This window comes from Ursus maritimus, unplaced genomic scaffold (assembly GCF_017311325.1).
Source record: "Ursus maritimus isolate PB19 unplaced genomic scaffold, ASM1731132v1 scaffold_2, whole genome shotgun sequence".
In the NCBI taxonomy this organism is placed as follows: domain Eukaryota; kingdom Metazoa; phylum Chordata; class Mammalia; order Carnivora; family Ursidae; genus Ursus; species Ursus maritimus.
The window spans coordinates 37,975,298-37,993,608 of NW_024424452.1; the positions used below are offsets into that span (position 1 = coordinate 37,975,298).

Below are 18,311 nucleotides of genomic sequence, written 5' to 3' on the forward strand. Positions count from 1 at the left end.
GGCCTCACCTTGTAGCTTCCGTCCCTCAGGTTCTCCAGGGGCAGACCCTGACCCTCCGCATGGAAAAAATTCACCAGGGCCTGGGGCAGGGCAAGAAGGCAGAGCCGTCAGAGGCACGGCTGTGCTGGGGCCAGCAGGCTGAGACGGGCGGAGCTGTGAGCAGCAGGGCCAGAGCCACTTCCCACACCTACCGCCCCTCAGAAGCCCCCAGCCAGCAGGGGAGAATGCCAACGCCTGGGGCGGCCCAGGTGCCGCTGACACAGCTGGGCTTGCAGGCAGGAGGGCCTGCTCTGCCGGGATCCCCAAGGAGCTGGTCAGGCCGGGAAGGCCAGGCCACCCAGCAGAGGGGCGAAGGGGTCATCGGCAGCCTTGATGCCCGGGGACTGCCAGGAAAGGGCCCAGGCGCCCAGGCAGGGACGGCTCCTCTGTGCAGCCCTACCTCCAGCGTGAAGTGAAAGCGGCCGTAGAAATCCGCAGAGACGTCGAGGTTTGCACTGAGCGCCTGCAGGATGGCCTGCAGGAGCAGCTCCCAGAGGGCCTCCAGCACCCTGCAGGGACACTCCTGGTCAGCGGCAGCACCGCGGGCCCCCTGCCCCCCGCCCCCACCACGAGCCCTACCTCCTCAGGTTCTCCTTCACCAGCGAGGCGTTCAGCAGAGCCAGCTTCTCGTCCAGGTACTTGACGAGCGGGGCCACGGCCTGCGGGCAGCACCCTCAGCGCCAGATGCCCCGGGCCCCACCCCACCCCCGGCCGCCGGCCGTGCACTTACTTCATCGTTCTGGATGGAGTCCGGGGACAGGCTGATGTGCTGGACGTACTTCCTGATGTCGGCCACCATCTGCGGGAGAGCAGCACTCGCACCAGGCGGCCGCACACTGGGCAGCCAGCTCCCCCGCGGCCGCCCGCCCACCTTGGAGGTCAGGTGCGCCGTCACGGTGTGGACCTCCTGCCGCAGGTCTTCATCCAGGGCCTGCGTACAGCTGAGCAGAGGCCGCGGGAGCAGCCCCTCAAGCGCCGAAGTCGCCTCCGGCCACGCCAGACCCCGCAGCGCCTGCCCAGCAGCCTTGCGGAGGAGCTCCACATTGTTGAGGACCACACAGAGCTGGGGAGGAGAGTCAGATGTGGGTGCGCGGGCAGCCCATGCTGGCCCCCCCGGCCCCCGCCCCCACCAGCCTGCTCACTGGCTCGCTCACTGCCTCGCCTGCAGCCCCGGGCTGAGCGTCCACCTTCTTCCGCAGCAGCTCAGTGTAGAAGAGGGTGGCCTCGCACAGGTCCTAGGGTGGGACGAGAGGGCTCAGCAACTGTGGGCTGCGGGCCCCGGTCCTGCTCCCCTTCCAGACTCCTGTCTCCTCCCAGACCGTGCTCCCCAACCCACCAGCACACACCTGGCTGAGCTGGGTGCCCAGCGCCTGGGCCTGAGCAGGGTCTGGCCACGCCAGGCGGGCCCACAGCTCCTGGATGTGACTGAAGCAGAGGCTAGCAGTGGCTGCGGAGCTGCTGTGCTTGGAGGAGGCATCCACGGGCTCCAGCTAAGAAGGCGGGAGGAGGCCTGGATTGCAGGACGGCCCTGGCTGAGCCCAGCAGCCTCAGGTCTGGGTGCTTACTCACTGTGTCCACGTCCACGGCTCCCTGAAGTCTCCACCTGGCCTGGTCCCGCAGCACCTGCAGCCAGAGCTTCACGGCGGGCAGGAAGGGGGCGTGGATGCCGGCCAGAGCAAGGGAGCGGCTGTCGCTGCAGCAGGAGCCCCGTCAGAGCTCGCCCTGACTCAAACACCTTGAGCCAGCATATCCCAGGTTCCTTCCCTCAGAGGGCCCTCGGGATCCCATCCCGGAGGCCTCCTAGAGGAGGCTGGAGGACAGCCGGGTGGAGGGACAGGGAGTAGTGGGTACAGGTCTGGGAGGCAAATAGTGGACGGAGACAGACTGGGGCGTCTGGAGGGACGGGGACAGGCGGGGGCAGGGCACGCACCGGCCGGGTATGCTACTCCAGAAGCGCTGGATGTCTGCCAGGGTCAGGTACAGCTCGAAGAGCCCTGAGGCCACCTCGAGGGTCATCTTGGGGCTCAGCTCCTCCGTCAGCACCCACGCCTCCTCGGCCACCTGCTCGGGATGGTAGAGTCAGGCTGCCAGCAACAAGGAAACCAAGGCACCTTCCCAGCCCCTGGTGGGGGTGGATTCTCCCCACTCCCCCTCCTCACCAGACGCTCCAGCTGCCGGAAAGTGAGGGTGAAGAAGTCGATCTCGACGATGCTGCAAGAACAAATTCCACACACCGGCTTGCCCCATGCCCGGCCTGGCGGCGTCACCGAGGGGCCGGGGGCAGGGCAGCAGGCAGGGCCCTGGGCCTCACTTGTGGAAGAGGCTGGCGTAGATGCCATAGCAGGACTGCAGGTCCTCGTAGACGGCGTCGGCCAGCTCCACCAGCCCGGCAAGGCGCTGCGGCCCCGGCTGCGAGGAAGTCCAGTTCACACTGACCTTGTGGCCCTCACCTCCTGGCCGACCCCTTCCCTCCCTTCCCCTGCAGCCCGGCCCTCCCCCAGCGGCACCTGCTCGCGAGGACTCTTGGCGTTCAGGAGCCTGTCATACCACTCACGGTTGCCTCTCTGCAAGACAAGTCACCAAGACAGGGTGGCGAATGGGGGAGCCTAAAAGGGCAGCAGAGAGTGGCAGAGCAGGCTGAGCCGGGGGCCAGGGGGGGCCGGCTGCCAGAGCGGGGACGGACAGACCTTCAGCGCAGCCGCGATGTCCATGTTCAGCTCCGTCTCGAAAGGGCAGATCTCGAAGGACGGCTGGAAGAGCTGCATCTTGCTGAGACACCTGGACAGGGGCCGCCCGCTGACCATGGGCTGCCCCGGCCCGGCCCCTACCCCACCAAGCACCCACGGCTGCACTCACTTCAGCAGCAGCTCCAGGCGGTAGACGGCTGTGCTGTTAGTGGCTGGGAAGTAGTCTCGCAGCTGGCGCAGCAGCCGCAGCCCAAACTCCGAGAAGGCAGAGAAGCTGTTAGCCAGGCTCTCCTCCTGGGGGCACAGGGCCTGTCAGAGCTGACCCTCACTGCCCTCCCCACAGGGTGGGGGGCAGCCAGTCGGCAAGGGCCTCCTGCAGCCATCACCAGCCCGGCCCTGCTACTTTCTCCCACAGCCTCGGGGCCTTTGCACCAGCAGCTCCCCCTGCCCAGCGGCCAGCACCCACTCCCTCTGTCACTCAGCCAAGTGAAGGGCACGACTCCCTATCGCAGCACTTCCCAGTCTTGCTCTGCCCTGGGTCATGAGGTTCGTTTTCAAGCCCACCCCACCCTGTAGGCCCGGGGCCCCATGAGGGTGGGACTCCGCCCCTGTCTGCCCAGCAGGCCGACAGCCCACGGCACACACTCCGGGAGCAGCACTTCCAGTCCCTGAGGGCGAGCTCACCTGCTCTTGGGGCAGGGAGGACGCCCCCTCCCAATGCGCCTGCACGTCCTCCAGCAGCCCCAGTAGGTAGCCATAGTCCAGCGTGCAGGTCTGATGGTGGCGGCTGCTGACCTGCCAGTGCCTGTGGGGGGGCGGAGTCAGGGCCGCGACCCTCCCACGAGACCCCTTGTGCCCCTCCTACTTGCCCCTTCCCGTCCCACAATCCCCTCACGGCACCGCCCCCTTTCATCCGGTCCCGCTCAAGGCACTCCTTGCTGAGCCTGCCCCTCTTCTGCCCCGCCCACCGCAGGTCACGCCCCCCACCCCGTAACACTCCCTCCCAGCTGCTGCCATTCACAGCGCCCTTTCCCTCCCATAACCCCGCCCCTCATTCGCCCCGCCCCACCGAGACTCCTCCCCGGCACGTGCAGCCCCGCCCGCCGCTCGCCATCCGGCGCCCCGCCCCCCGCGGCCCCGCCCACTTACAGCACCGCCAGCTGCAGCGCAGACAGGTTGCTCTGCGCGCCGTGCAGGCAGAGCACGGTGGCCGCGGGCCCGCTGAGCTCTCCGCGCCAGCCGCTCGAGTTGGTCTGGAGGAGGGGGCGGGGTGAGTGGAGGGAGGAGGTGCCATCCCCTCCTGCCCCCGGTGCCCGGCCTCCCCCGCTCTCCCTCCCGGGTCCCGAGGACGGGGCTACCTGCTGGGACCGGTGCTCGAACTGCAGCAGATGGCCGAGCAGCAGCATGTAGGACAGGAAGCCCGAGCGCCCGCTCTGGCTCATGCCCGTGTCCCTCTGGAAGGCAGGGCCCGCCCATCACCAGCGCTGCCGCAGCCCGCGGGCAGGGGTGTAGGGCCGGGGTGCAGGGCAAGGGACCCCAGGCTCCCCACCTGTGTGGTGATCAGCTTGAGGACCAGCTGGCAGTCCCCCTGCACGCGGGAGGCGCTGGAGCGCGGTTCCAGCTTGAACCAGCGGTCTTCCCCAGCCACCGGCACCTCCTGAGAGAAGGGGGTTCAGACTGGCCATTCCGCCTCCCTCTCCCTCCCACAGACCACTGCTTCCCACTGAACACAGGCCATCGCGCAGGTGAGCATTCGTGGGTGCCTGGACACAAGAGGCCCCAGGAGGCTGTTCCTTCCCTGTCCCCTGCAGCACAATGCCCCCACCCAGCCCAGGAAGGATGGGAGAGGCTTGGGGGAATCACAGGACAAAGCCACCAGCGACGTCCCAGGAGGGTGAGGCACCACAAATGTGCTCTGGGAACAAGGCCCTGGCCCCCACTCACCCGGATGGGTATGTTGAGACATCCCAGGAAGTCATCGGTGTGGTCCTCTGTGGGCCCTGCCGTCCCATTCGCCCGGGCTGACTTGACAATCTGTTTGAAATACCTGGGCAAAGCAGGGTGTGTGCCCACCTGGGGTCCCTGGGAAGCCACCACCTCCTGGCCCATGTCTGGGGGGCACCAGGGTCCCACCTGTCATACCTGCTCATGCCCTTCAGGCCGATGACTTCATTCAGCTTCCTGCAGGCTTCCACCAGGGTCACGTCATCATCGTGGTCCCTAGAGGTGGGGCGAGGGGGCAAATCTGGCTTTGGGGCCTGGCTGGGCCCTGAATGTCCCCTCCCACCGCCACCCTCCCCACAACCAGGTGCACCCACACCCCCTGCCCTGCAGGGCCCAGGGGCCTGTACCAGATGTCCAGGTGTAGCTGGTCTGTGCTGACATCCTCGATCTCACTACAAGGAAAACGGAGAGATGGCCAGAGGGTGCAGGACAGTCCTCTGCCCAGGGCTAAGGGACAGACAATTTCAGGAGCTGCAGGAAGGGGTCCATGAGCTCCAGGCTTGCCCAGATTTGCATCCTGACCGTGTGGCCATTGGGGCATGGCACCTCTCTCTGAGGCGATGACGTCCTCTGGAAGGCGCTCGGGTGGCTGGGGCAGGCACTGAGATGGCACGAGTCCTGGCGTGGCAGCCCCCTGCCCCCCACCCCCAACGCCCGGCTGGAAGAAGGGCCTTACAAGAGGAAGTTTTCCTTCCAGACGGGGTTCAGGGTGCTGCTCTTGACCTCGGTGACCTGGATGCACTTGGCAGGCAGTGGGCCTCCACGCTTGCTGCCTTTGCGGAAGCTGAAACGCTGGTCCTTGTGGGGGCCCGGCTCCTGCGGGGCGCCTGAGGCCGGCAGGATGCCCAGCATGCAGTATGGGTCGCTGAAGCCTGAGACACCGTGGGCACCTCAGTGTCCAGCCCCAGAGCCGCCAGTCCCTCCACGGCCACCAGGCCTGGGCACAGCCAAGCTCCTGGCTGGCCCCCACTCACCGTTGGGGTCTTTGGCCAGCAGGTTCTTGGCACGCATGACAGAGACTTTCAGGGCGTACGTGGGGGCCTGTGGGCCAAGGGTGCCGAGGGGTCTCTTGAGGGAGGCTGTGTGTGGCCATGACAGGGCCCCGCTCTATGTCCTCTCCACCCCCGAGCCCTAGCACTGCGGCTGATCGGCACCTGCCCACACCGGGTGGCAGCCTCACCTTGGCCTTCTTCACACGCTCAATGGCCTCGGCGTGCTCCTCAGGGTTGGTACCAAACACCTGTAGGGTGGGCAGGTGTGAGGGCCCAGGGACCCCCAAAGCAGGGCTGGCCAGTGTCCTGGGGCCTCACAGAGCAGAGGAAACACACAGGGGAGGAGGGAAGATGTATCTGTCTATCTGTCCATCCTCTGTGTCCCTCTGTCAGTGTGTCCTTTCTACTCTTCTGTGTGTGTCCGTGTGTCCATCTATCACTCCATCCTTCTGGGCATGCCTATCAGCCTGCATGTGTGTCTGCCTGTGCACACACGTGTGTGTGGGGGGGTGCGTTCTGTACGGGGGGCGCTATTCGGGGGATGGTGATTCACCAGGCAGAGGACAGGGTTGGGATGGACAGTCGTCTCCGTTCTCCCCAGAGGAGGGTGGGGCTGGGCCAGCAGGGAGGGCGGAGCCGGTGGGACTCACCTGCTGCAGGTAGCCCAGTAGGGTCTCCTGGTCATCCACCTGGTCAGGGCCCATGGTCCCCGCACGGTAAAGGACCGTGTACAGGGCTTCCTCATAGAGCATCTCCACCTGCGGGCAGGGAGCGGGGCGCGTCCTGAGTCCCAGCCACCCCCCCGTCCCCCTCGACCCCAGGCCCTGAGCCCTGGCCACTGGGGTCCAGGCACCTTGGTTCCCCCGACCCTGCATCCCGGCCCCCAGTAGCTCCACCCACTGGCAGAGTCCAGTCCCAGCATCGGTACCTTTGCACCTGCTGGGCCCTCCACTGGTCCGACCCCCGACTTCTGCTCCTTAACTGGCTTCCATGGGAAGTCCTGGCCCTCACCCCTGCCACCTTTGCTGTCCACCTGCCCCAGAACTTGGGCCTGGCACACAGGAAGTTCTCCCAGACCTTCCCCAGGGCTAGGCCCCCGTCCCCCTTACCTCCTCCGGGGTTAGAACTCTCAGGCCACGGTTGGGGTCCACAGGCTCGGCAGGGGCCGGCGAACCACTGCGCAGGAGGACCTGTGGGGGGCACTCGGGTGAGGGCCACCTGTGGGGAGCACTCCAGGGAGGGAGGGAGTTCAGCCTAAGGGGTGGGGGCCTGCTGTAGCAGGGGCTGCGGGCAGCAGCTCCGAGCCGTCCTCACCTCGGGGCACGGCAGGCCCTGTCTGCCTTCCCCCTTCTTCAGAATGAGACGCATCTGTGCGAAGAACTCCACGCCGTCCCCGGGTTTCCTGCAGAGAAAGGCCAGGCTGAGGGTCAGCTCAGGGCTAGCAGCACGCCCCTGCCCCCTGCTGAGGGTCAGCGAATCCTCCCGGAAGCTCCAGGGACAGCCACCAGCCCCCACACCTCGAGGGGACTGCCTGGGTGTCCACGTGTCCGAGGGCTCAGTCTGATGTGCACCGTGTGGGCGCCCCCACCCCCGGCCTTGGGTTCAGACTCTCCCGGGCTCCCCCCTGGAGGTCGTGCTGGGGCAGCGGGGGGAGCGGGCCCAGCGAGAGAAGGGCGGCCAGGTGCACAGGACTGTACAGGATCAGGTGCGGGCACCCACCAGGCCCCTGCAGCGGGCTCCTGCGGGTCGGCGCTGGCGTGCCCTGGCTCTCCCTCAGTCCTCCGGCGGATGGACGGGCGCACCTGCACTTGCCTGAGCACGCTGCTCTTAATCTCCAGCAGCGTCGTCATGGTGGGTGGTCTGCGGGCAGAGAGCATGGCCATAGCCTCTGGGTGTCCACCGGCCACAGGTCTGCCGTGCCGGCCCCGGTAACCACATCAGGTGCACGCCCAGCAAAGGCTGAATCGGCCAGAAACCTGCCCGAGCTGCGTCCCTGGCGGCCAGGCGCAGCCTCCTGATGGGGCTGCCCGTGGAGCAGGAGGGGTCACCTGAGCCTCCCTGGAGCTCAGCCCCCCTGCTGGACGGCACTGGGCACCCAGGGGGCCACGGGTACTCCTGCTGGTGACCTGGGGCCAGTCCCTTGGTCTAAGTCTTCATAGCCCATCTGCAAAATGGGTCATCCCTGCAGGGTCACCCTGGGGACGGGATGGGGCGTGAGAGGTGATAACTGTGCCTGGTATAGTCCATGCTCCATTGCTGGGAGCTGTGGACTCCACCACATAGGGGGCCCGTTCTGCCACACCTCCACCCGCCACCCATTCGGGGCTGGGTCCCCTCGCTGTGTCCCTGGGGTCTAAGGACAGCTCAGCAGCAAGGGCCTGTGTCTCCTGGGGGCTGTGCTAAGGGAGTTGTGGGGGAGGGGTGCCTGGGTCACCCAGCCTGGAGGGTCCAGTCTGGGGCCAGGGCCGACAAAGCTCCTGCAGGAGGCCAAACCCTCCCCGGACCCTCCGTGTCCTTGTCCCGCAGAGAAGCTTAGGCAAGAAGAGGCCAGCGGGGCGCTGTGGCCACAGTGCCTTCCCTGACCCCTTCACCCCAAGGGGCCAGCATGCGCAGGGGGGGCCGCTGGGGGTCCTGACCCACCAAGCATGGCCAGGGCAAGGCCCTACCCTCACTCCCTTGGCCGCTCTGCAGAGGAGACCCTGCTCCCCGTAATCAGTAGAAATGACACTGTGGAGCAGTCCTGCCCCTCCTCAGAGGTTTGGGGTGTGGGGCCACGACTCCCCGTCCCTCTCCTGTCTGGGAACTGGCCCACATTGTCATGGCAACCGAGCCACAGCACTGCAGCAGCCCAGATGTCAGGGTCTGGACAGGGAGGGGCCCCGTGCCACCGACTAGAGCCTGGGCCAAGCGGCCCCTCGTGGGGCCTGGTCACTCTGCTCTGCGCAGACAGAGCCTGGCGGCGGGCAAGGCCTGGAAGGCAAGTCTGCGGCCCTGCGAGGGGCTGAGCCCAGGACCCCAGCAGTGTCCCTGAGCAGTGTCCCCACGTGTACGCGTTGTCATCTCCAGTCCCCCTGCCCTGCCAGGCACCGTCACACCGGCTTGCCTCCTTCAGGGGATTCAGGGGCCCCTGCAGACGCCAGGGGGAAGGGCAGTGGGACCACGAAGCTACTGCAGGCCCTCTTCTCCCACAGCACTGGCCGGCCCAGCACCCACCTGCCCCCTGAGCCAGGCAACAACCTGAGCCTCCCCCAAAACCCCAGGGTGGTCTCCTTGTGGCCCTGCTGAAAACTATCAAAGTGCCGACCCCCTGGCCAGGCTGAATCCCCCCCTCGGTGCCCACCCCTTGGGCTCCCTGCCCCAGGCTTGCCAGCCGCTGGTGTAGAGCATGCATCACGCTCCCCTCAACATACCCCAGGGCCTTTGGACTCACTGCCCTTTCTCGGTGGAGCTCATGCGTCCACTTATGAAGGGTCCCTCTGGGCCAGGCACAGCCTGGGCAGAGACAACCATCATTGCAGTTGACAAAATAGGGAGCGGGGACTGAGCTGGGTGCACCTATTCCTGCCCCAGATCTCACGGGCAGTTCGTGGTGGGACAGCCAGGTGAGCCCCAGCCCTGCCCCATGTACCCAGGCCAGCGCCCCAGGGATCGTGGCCGCATCCCTGCAAGCCTCTAGTGAACACCTGCTACCTCGTCCTCAGCGTGTCTGCCGGCAGCGCTGGAACCGGGGCCTGCCGGACACCCCCAAGTCCTGCACCTGACCCCCCGCTGTGTTTGTCTCTCCGTGGCCCCAGCGCTGCCATCCCTGCTCTGTACCGCCGGCCAGCTCAGGCCACCCCTGCAGACAGCACCTCGGCCTGCCGCCTGATGCCCCAACGCCAGTCCTATGTAGAGCCCCGGGGAACACTGGGCTCAGAGGGCCTCATCTGAGAGCTGGGGACAGAGAGAGCAGCCGGCTCAACCCCTGAAACGAGGCCCTGCCTTCCTCATATTTACCACTGCCCGCCCCCTGAGCCTCTCTGCAAAGATGGGGGGGGGGCGCAGTGGCGCGGGCATGCAGTCCTACACGCTGTCGCCCCTACCGTCAGCAGTGAGGTCCCAAGGCGGCCGGGCATCGGGGCCCCCCTTCTCCTCTCTAGCTGTGGGGAAGAGGCTGCTACCCCCGCAGCCCCCCAAAGCTAGGGGAGCAGCCACTGCTTGAGCTGTTGCCAGGGCAACCGCCAATTGCGTCTGCCGAGTGACAGGGGCTACAGGGGCTCACGGTCCCAGAGACAAACATGACGCAGGAGCCAAGTGGCCGCAGAGATCGGGAGCCTCTCTGAGAATGAAACGTTCAACACAGAGGGGGGCCACCTTGCCCCATAATCTCAGCCCCAGAAAGGGGGTACTGCTCTACTCCCCTCATCTACCTGGAGAAACTGAGGCCCCAGGCTCAGGAGCTTACTCAAGGCCACAGAACCAGCAAGTGGCCAGGGATGGACGCCTCTGACTCCAGTGTCCAAGCTCTAAGCTCCTGGCATTGTTGAGTTCTGGGGTCCAGGTAGGCTGGCCTCCCTCTCTGCGGCGCTCCCTCCCTTAGCTCGTTGACTGGATGGGGGCAAAAGTGACACTGGGCACAGGTGTCTGGGAAAGATGGCTCATCCTTGGGTGCTCAGACACTGCTCCAGTTTCCCTGGAAACCCTCCACTGCTCGGGTACTGATACTGCTGCAGCCGATGGCCTGGGACCTGGGAGCCAGCCAGCACCTCACCCAGAGCCGCAGCAGCAGTGGGTGTGCGGCTGACCCCCTGGCCGCAGGGGCCCTCCGTCTGTCTGCCAGGCCCCAACGGAACTCCTGCCTGAGCTCTCTTGGTCTCTGTCCCCTTGGGCTGGGCAGGTGCACAGAACAAGATGTGCCCGCATCCTTGCTCACGCTGGGCCACCAGGGCCAGAATCCCAGCTCTCTTTTGTCCAATGGGTGAGGTGAGGCTGGCCGAGGAGCTGGATGCCCCACTGGCACTGGAGCCAAGCCAACATTACCAGGCCCACCTTGTCCCCTGGCTGTCCCCAAGGCCCAGGTTGACTGCCCAGTGGCAGTCCTGCAAAGTGGGTATCACTGTCCCATTTCACACCCCAGGGCTGGGGTGACCTGCCTGGAGCCAGGACTCACACCAAGGGCTCTAAGCCACCCTGTCTCCTGCTCGCCCACCTGGGGGCTTGGGTGGTGCCAAAGCAGGTGGGTTGGGGGCCACAGACCTGAGCCAGAGCCCTATCTGTCTCCCTAACTAGTGTCCCCTGTGGCCAGCCACCACCCACTTAGTGAATAAACACCTTTATGATAAACATCTCAGAGCACTAGGGCCCTTCTTACCAAAATTTGGTCCCTGGAGACTCAGGGGCAGGGGTCCCCTGCAGCTACCCTGGCTGTGCAGGGGGAGTGACAGGATATCTGGTCCCACATGCCGGTCTCCACGTCACCCTCTGGGTCTTCTCTTCCCAGCCCAACCCCCCCTTCACTCTTCCCATTGGATGTCCGGCTGTCATGTCCTCGTGGCCCCCTAGACAGTGCTCCCGTTACAAATGCTGCTCCCTGAGATCCGACTGCACCCTGATCCCTGGGGAAGGGCCTAGGAATGTGCATTGTAGGCAGCCCTCTAGCCGGACCTAAAGCCCTATGACGCGTGGGGTCTCGTGTAAAGGGCTACCCAGATACTTCTAGAATGAATGCATGAAAAATGAAACCCCTCCGTCTGACCTTCCTCCGAGGCTCCCTCCGCCGGCCTTTACTCACCTGTCTCCACTGCGATGTTCCTCCCACTTCGCCCACCGACATCCCTTCTCGCCGCGCCCTCCCCGCCCCGCCCCTCCCTCTCCGTGCTCCCCGCAGAAGCCTCGGGCCCCCCAATTCCGTCGAGGTCTTTCCCTCCCCGATGAGCGGGTGGTCCGCGGGCAGCTGAGAAGCCTGGTGAGTGCGTATTGTTTTATACCGTTCCGGCCCCTGGAGGGATTTCGTGGATACCGGGGTCCTCAGATGACTGGCGGCAGGGAGGGAAGGAAGGGGCGCCTGGGGGCATCTGCCCCCCAGCAGGTTGCCTGGGAAACCTCGCCGAGCGTCTCCGAGGTCCCCGGCCCGGACCCACCTGCGGCCTCCGCGGGGATGAGGGCACCGGGGTCAGAGGGGCGTCCTGCTGCCACCCCCCCCCGACCCCCGCCGGCTCTGGCGCTCCTGGGGACGCGGGCGGAGAGTAGTGCCTGAGACCCGTCCCTCCGAGCATGCGCCGGCCTCAGTTTCCCCGGAGTCGGGGGCGTGCTTTCCCCACCTCCCGCCGCCCTCCTCCTCGGGGGGCCTCCCCGCGCCCCTCGGGGTCCGCAAACGCAGGAGCCGGACCGGGCTCTCGGCGGTGGCGGCGGCCGAAGGGCGCGGCGCCCCAAACCCGCCCGGAGTCCGCGCACTCACCGTGGGCCGGGGGCGCGGGGTCGGAGGCTCTGGGGCTCGGGGGCTCTGGGGCTCGGGAGATGCCGCGCTCGGCACCGACTCCAGGGACGCCCGGCACAGCTAGCTCGCAGCCGCGCCGACGACTGAGCGCGGCGGGGGCGGGGCCTGAGTGCTAGCCCCGCCCCCAGGCCAGCCCCTGCCGCTCCCGCGACCCCGCCCCACGACCCCCCCGCGCGCGCGCCCGCCGCAGGGGAGTCGGGCCAGGGAGCCCCCTTCCCTGGGGGGCGGGGCGCGCGGCTGGCCGTCCAGCCACGGATGGGTGCGGAGCGGGGAGCGGGTTGTGCTGCGTCAGGACCCCCTCCCCCGGGCACCCTCGGGAGGCCGAAGTCGCAGAAACCGAGTAGGACCGGCCCGGGCCGCAGCGCAGACTTTTCCGGAAGGGCCTGCCATCCCAAGCTCGGACCGCTGCGTCAACTCCGCCACCAGTCTGCCCCCGGGGCGAGGGGTGCTGCAGGCATTATCCCAGGACGTTCCCCCACACACCCCACCTGTTGGTCAGCGTCCCCACGGCGCAGGGGAGGCCCCCGACGCCCCGGCTGGGCCGGGTGCCGCGTCTCACAGCCGGCTGGAACGTCCAGGCCTGGGCGGGACCGCACGCCTGCGCTCTTCTTCGCGCCTCCTGGTGCCGCTCTGAAACTGGCACGAGCAACGAGCAATGCGCCGTGTCCACCTGGAGAGCTCGTGAAAACGGATTGCTGCGCCCCGCCCCAGACCTACCTGCTAATTGCAGGAGTCTGGGCTGGGGCGGACCAGCTGCGTTTCTCACAAGCTCCAGGTGGTGCTAGGGGGGCCTGGAAGACACGCAGGGGCTGCTCAGAGGTTCTGGAGACTTCTGAGGTGCACTGGGTCTCCGGATCCCTTCCTTGCCTTTGGCCGATCCTGCTGGATCATCAGCCGACCTTGTACTTAGGGGATCCACCGATTTGGAGATGTTTTTAACCCGAAGGACCTCATCTCTAATGGTGGGGCCCCAGGCAGTGTGGGAAATCAAAAGACAGGCCCAGAACACACTCCCTCAGGCCCAGAGGCAAGGATGATTTGCTGGGGGGAGGCCAGGGGTTGGCTGAGCTGTGGGCTGAAGGTGGAGGACCAGAGTTCCAATCACAGGGAGGCAGCTTGGCCGCAGCTCCGCCGCCAGGCTGTGAACTTCCCACCTTGCAGCCCCGTTCGGTGGAGACGGGGGAGGGAGTATGGGGAGAGCATGGCCTTGGCTTCCCCAGCCCAGGGGGGACCCAGCACCTCTCCCATCACCCCAGGATGGGGCACACACTGCTCTGATGGGGACACCGCCTGTCTCAGCTCCTAGGTCCGAACTCACACATGTCCACGCTGCCCTGGAGGAGACACGGAGCTCCCAGGGTGGCTTCTCCTCCTGGAGGCTCTCTGCCTCCAGGCCCTGCTTCCATCCTGGCCCGGCACAGCCAGGCACATGGGGACAGGGGTGCTCAGGACCACGCACCAACTGCTTGGGATGGAGGGGAGCAGGGGAGCCGGGCTCCTCCTACCCCTGCACGGGACAGAAATCGGGGCGGGGGCAGCTGATGTTCTCCCCTGGGGACTGGCAGGTCCTGAGCCAGGATCTCAGAGCCAATGCCCCCCACCCTGCAGTCCTTCATCAGGTTCTGCCAACCTGTTGGAACAAACACAGGCCTGGTTGCCATGGTGATCATAATGGCTTTGGGGTGAAGAGATGAGATCCTGCAGCCGCTATAAACAGGAAGTTAGGAGGGGCCCTGCCCCATCACACCCTTCTGCTGCCCTGGACCTCAGTTTCCCTTTTTTTTATAAAATGGACATAGCAGCAGCATGCACCCCTCGGCAAGGGGGGGTCTCAGTGAGAAGCCAGTATTGGGTACACTGGGTAGTGTCAGCTGCACACCCTCCGGGTCCACAGGGGATGGGGACAGGGACCTTGGCCATGGCTGGCCCTCAGAGGACTCAGTCCCCACCTCCGTAGGTGGTGGGTGACCCCCTGCAAGGAGAGAGGGTGGGGAGGGGGCCGTGTGGAGCATGCGTATGTCACAGCAGGAGTTGGGGCACAAACACTTCACCTAGAGGGGTCAGGCTCGGCAGGCTGGTGGGCAGGTGGAGTTCACACCCTCTGGGCTTTGGGCAGGTCGGGGCCACAGCTTTCTTTCCTTAGGTCCAGGAGAAAACCCCCAGGCTCTGGATAGACGCTTCAGATGCCCGCTGGAGAGCAGGAAGGGCAGCAGGGGAGGCGGGGGACATCTCTGTAAGGCCACACCACCCCTCATGATTTAAAGAAGCTTGGGGCACCTGGCCGGCTCCGTCAGTGGAGCGTGCAACTCTTGATCTCGGGGGTGTAGGTTCGAGCCCCACGTTGGTGTAGAGAGGACTTAAAAAAATAAAATCTTAAAATAAATAAATAAATAAAGCTTCATGACCTCATGCCCTCTGGTGGCAGGCCTTGGAATTGCAGGCAGAGCCCCTAGCAGTCAGGCTCCTCCCACCCGCTCCCACCTGCACCTGGGCACCCGTCAGAGGTGTGAAGAGGGGACGACTCTGGAGAATGGTGGGGGCGCAGCCCAGGGACTTGGGCCAGGGCACTTGGGACTGCAGGAATCTGTCCCATTGCCTGTGCCATCTGGGTGGTTCTGCCAGAAGAGGCCCCAGGCGGGAGGGGGTCTTGTCCCTCACCTGAAAGACTTGCTTCTGGGATGATGTCAGCGGCAGCGCAGTGGGGCCAACACCTGCACAGGTGAAGCCTGCACCAGACCAGGGTGGCCTTGGTGGCCAAAGGGTGCCGCTGTGCGCCTGAGGTTTCTGTGGGGGTGCAGCAGCAGGCCCAGATGGGGCTCCGCAGGTCTCCATGAGGGCTGGCCACCTGGCCTGCAGAGTGCTGTCCACTGTCTGTCCACTGAGGGTGCCCATCAGCTTCTGGTCCAGAGGCAGGTATGCAGGCCACCTCCCAGCAACGCCCCTCCCCCACCGGCTCCTCTGTGAGGGCCCTGGAGGGGACAAAGCTCGTGTGCCCCATCAAGAGGCAGGGCTGGGGGGGGGCAGGTTCTGGGGCTCCAGGAGTGGGAGGGGCAGCATGAGCCCCAAGGGCCCCTCTCTTCAGGAGGGTGGTGCGTAGGTCCCCTGCAAGGGTAGCCATCGGGGAGGGAGAACCAAGGCCCTGGGGCTGCAAATTCCTGACAGGTGCTGGGCTCCTCGGGTCTGGCGACAACAGGGTGGATGGGACCCGGTGCTCCAAGCCCGTTGCTCCGGCCCATGGTCCTACACCAGCCCCCGCGGTCAGGGCCAGGGCCTCCGCAGGTGGGGTCCCAGCGTCTGGAGAACTCCAGACGAGCCTCGTGGGCCACGGCGACAGGATACCCCCCAAGACTCAGCACCAAGGTCAGCTGGGGACAGATCTGGACCAGCGTTTCTCGGGCCCCTCCCTGCTGGAGCAGGCTCAGACCGGTTCGAGCCGGCCCAAGTCAGTGTTCAGTCTGGCCCTCCAACCTGGCAACTTGTCGTCATGGCAACCACAAAATGGAGGCTGCCTATCCGCAGAGCCTGCCACGTGCGCCCACTCAGGGAAGGAGGCGGCTTTGCGCGGTGGACAAGCGTGAGGGTGCGGGCTCTGGCCTGGGCGGGACCGTCCAGGGGGGCCAGGGCGGCTCTCGGGGGCCCACCGCCTGGGGGGCTGTGGCCAGGTTCTCCGGGGAGCCCCAGCCACAGGACACACCGTCGGGGTCTGAGTTGAGGACTCACTTGCAGCTGGGCGTCCCCTGCAGAGGCCCGCCCCAGGCGTCAAGGACAGCTTGGCCCCAGGAGGGTCGCCCTGCTCTGGCAGGCCCAGGAGATGCAGGGGGAACTTGGCCACAGGGCCAAGGTCAGCACAGGATGTGTGCCTGGTCTCAGAGGGGACCAAAGGGGACGTGCCACCCCGGCTCCAGGGTCACCAGCCCCTGCCCACCCCACGGAGCCCTGAGGGTCTGACACTGAGGCCATGGGGAAGAGGTAGCAGGGGAGGCCCCAGGCAGGGGTGGGGGCCTGTCGGGCGGGGCAGGAAAAGGACACGCCCTGCAGGCCACAGTTTGTGGAAATGTTTTTAATCAGAGGGTTCTTGGATACAGTGGTTCATGTATTGCCCCCAATTCCTTACTAATCATTAGGCGCCTCACGCTGGGAACACACTCTCTTCCCTCACATCAGAACAGGATGGACGCGTTCCGTACTTCTGTTACAAGAGTCACAACGTTGTTAAGCCAAGGACTGGGGCACAAAAGGACATTTCATTAGTTGAAATCATGACAATTTGCTAGAAACATCGATTACTTTAGAATGCTGCAACTAGAAAATATATTGAATTTCCATATACATTAACCATATACATGTGCGGCTATTCCTAAGAGTATCTCAGTCATTACAAAATAAGACGTTCTGGGAGAGGCGACAAACACACAAGCCGGCTGAGCCCCCCGACGGCCCTCGTTCTGGGAGAGGCGACAAACACACAAGCCGGCTGAGCCCCCCGAAGGCCCTCGCATCAGAAATGAATCACCAACATCAGGCTGAGCTCTGCTAACCGTCCAGCTACGCGAGTGAGCAAGGCACTGGGGCCTCGGAGCCACGCAGCAACTGTGGCCATGGGGCCGAGGGGCCACCTCCCACTCTCACTGCCGTCCTGCTGCGGGGCCACGTCGAGATGCCCTTCCTGACCGAGGGCCCTGGGGCCAGCCCTCCCGCCCCAGCTCGGTCCGTGTGCTGGAGCCACAGGTGACCCGCTTGGGAAAGCGAGGGTCCCCAGGGTGGGAAGGCGAGGTCAGCTGGTGCAGGGCACTGTCTCCGTCTAGGGCTCCTTGAAGCTGAGCCAGGACCCAGGCCCGTTTCTCAACTGAGCAGGCAGTTGACCTCACAGAGCTGGGCTCAGGTTTCGGGGTGCTTTCTGAGAACAGCCCCACAGGCAGACCGGGCTCAGAGTCCTTCAGGAAAAAGGAAGTGCCTGTGCACGGCGGCCTCAGTCCAGCCTCCGGGGTGTCTGTCCCGATGCCGGGCCGCCCGCACCCAGGGTTGGGGAGCTGGCGCAGCGGGCGCAGGACGATCCCAGGGCGGCCGGTGAGGCCGGGCGGGCAGCAGGAGGCCACAGGCGCCCCCGGCAGGCTCCAGCATGTGCCAGGAAGAGGGGAGCTGCTGGCACGCAGTCCTCCCTGGGGCAGGGTCCGGCTCGAACCAGCTTTAGAAGGCTCCAGACACCAGTTCCAACCTGACCACATCTGCTCTCTGCGCAGCCCGAAGACCTGGGGTGGGGGACAAGCCCTGGACACACGCCGTCCTTGCACACGGCACTATCTACAGAGGCCCAGGCCGAGCACAGCAGCGAGCTCTGCTCCGCGGGCCTGCAGCCGCGTGGGGGGCCGGGGCACCGCGAGGCCGCCTCCTCACGCTCTTAATGACGATAATGCAACCAAAACCTTTATATAAACAGTTTATTTACTCTAAACAGCAACACAGACAAAACGCCATATAAACACAAAGGAAGTGATGCGGAGACGAGACGCCGGCTGCCTTTGGATCTGAGGCTCATAAGCAACACAACCTGGGTTCTGCGGGGAGCGAGGCGGGAAGGGCCAGCGGGAGGCTACGCGTAGCTCTACACGGTGGGAAGCATGCCTGCGTCCGCGAGCAAAGGAAACTAGCTCCTCGGGGCTCATCGAAGTATAAAAGTTTATAATTTTACAGCAGTTGAAATACTGACATCAATATTAAAATAAAAGCAAGTTTTACATAACAATCAAAAATACAAAAGACTGAAGGAAGAGACCCTGTATGAAAAACCGGGCAGCTCAGCGAGTCAGGACTGCGTGCCAGTGGCGGAAATGGAAAATGGCGCCCGCCCACCCTCCCAGGTGACTAGTAATTGTACAGAGCAACGTTAGATTTGCAAAAATGTTGTAAACAAGTTCTTGCCAAACCCATCCCTTCCTTCTTACACTGCCGCGGCCGCCGCTTACGAAGGCGCGAACTTCTTGGCTTGTGCTCGAACCCTCTTCTCGTACTCCACTCTGTTTTGGCTGAGGAGGAGGCCAAGAGAGAGACAGGTCAGCCTCGGGGCCAGGGCATCACGGAAGGCAACGCGGGCTCAGAGGACGGCCTCTGATCAGG

At 65.2% G+C, this 18,311-nt stretch overlaps 2 protein-coding genes across 2 annotated transcripts in view; both read right to left on the minus strand.

Annotated features, from left to right (window-relative positions):
• The window catches only part of BAIAP3 (BAI1 associated protein 3), a 16,900-nt gene extending 4,624 nt beyond the window's left edge, over nt 1–12,276 (minus strand). The window contains exons 1-28 of the mRNA XM_040635574.1: nt 12,159–12,276; nt 7,442–7,582; nt 7,037–7,124; nt 6,832–6,912; nt 6,373–6,480; nt 5,911–5,970; nt 5,705–5,771; nt 5,407–5,602; nt 5,078–5,122; nt 4,869–4,946; nt 4,671–4,773; nt 4,276–4,383; nt 4,085–4,180; nt 3,876–3,979; nt 3,411–3,531; nt 2,896–3,020; nt 2,727–2,817; nt 2,547–2,603; nt 2,351–2,448; nt 2,199–2,250; nt 1,970–2,100; nt 1,609–1,732; nt 1,386–1,529; nt 1,182–1,274; nt 911–1,102; nt 770–838; nt 619–698; nt 440–548 (exon numbers count right to left, since the gene is read on the minus strand). Of these exons, the coding sequence (XP_040491508.1) occupies nt 440–548; nt 619–698; nt 770–838; nt 911–1,102; nt 1,182–1,274; nt 1,386–1,529; nt 1,609–1,732; nt 1,970–2,100; nt 2,199–2,250; nt 2,351–2,448; nt 2,547–2,603; nt 2,727–2,817; nt 2,896–3,020; nt 3,411–3,531; nt 3,876–3,979; nt 4,085–4,180; nt 4,276–4,383; nt 4,671–4,773; nt 4,869–4,946; nt 5,078–5,122; nt 5,407–5,602; nt 5,705–5,771; nt 5,911–5,970; nt 6,373–6,480; nt 6,832–6,912; nt 7,037–7,124; nt 7,442–7,572 (2,751 nt within the window). The 5' untranslated portion in view covers nt 7,573–7,582; nt 12,159–12,276. The remainder of the gene's footprint in view (nt 1–439; nt 549–618; nt 699–769; nt 839–910; nt 1,103–1,181; nt 1,275–1,385; nt 1,530–1,608; nt 1,733–1,969; nt 2,101–2,198; nt 2,251–2,350; nt 2,449–2,546; nt 2,604–2,726; nt 2,818–2,895; nt 3,021–3,410; nt 3,532–3,875; nt 3,980–4,084; nt 4,181–4,275; nt 4,384–4,670; nt 4,774–4,868; nt 4,947–5,077; nt 5,123–5,406; nt 5,603–5,704; nt 5,772–5,910; nt 5,971–6,372; nt 6,481–6,831; nt 6,913–7,036; nt 7,125–7,441; nt 7,583–12,158) is intronic.
• A 5,345-nt stretch (nt 12,277–17,621) lies between these two features.
• UBE2I (ubiquitin conjugating enzyme E2 I) overlaps nt 17,622–18,311 on the minus strand; it is an 8,340-nt gene continuing 7,650 nt past the window's right edge. Inside the window, exon 6 of the mRNA XM_008696716.2 lies at nt 17,622–18,220. Within this exon, the coding sequence (XP_008694938.2) occupies nt 18,157–18,220 (64 nt within the window). The 3' untranslated portion in view covers nt 17,622–18,156. The remainder of the gene's footprint in view (nt 18,221–18,311) is intronic.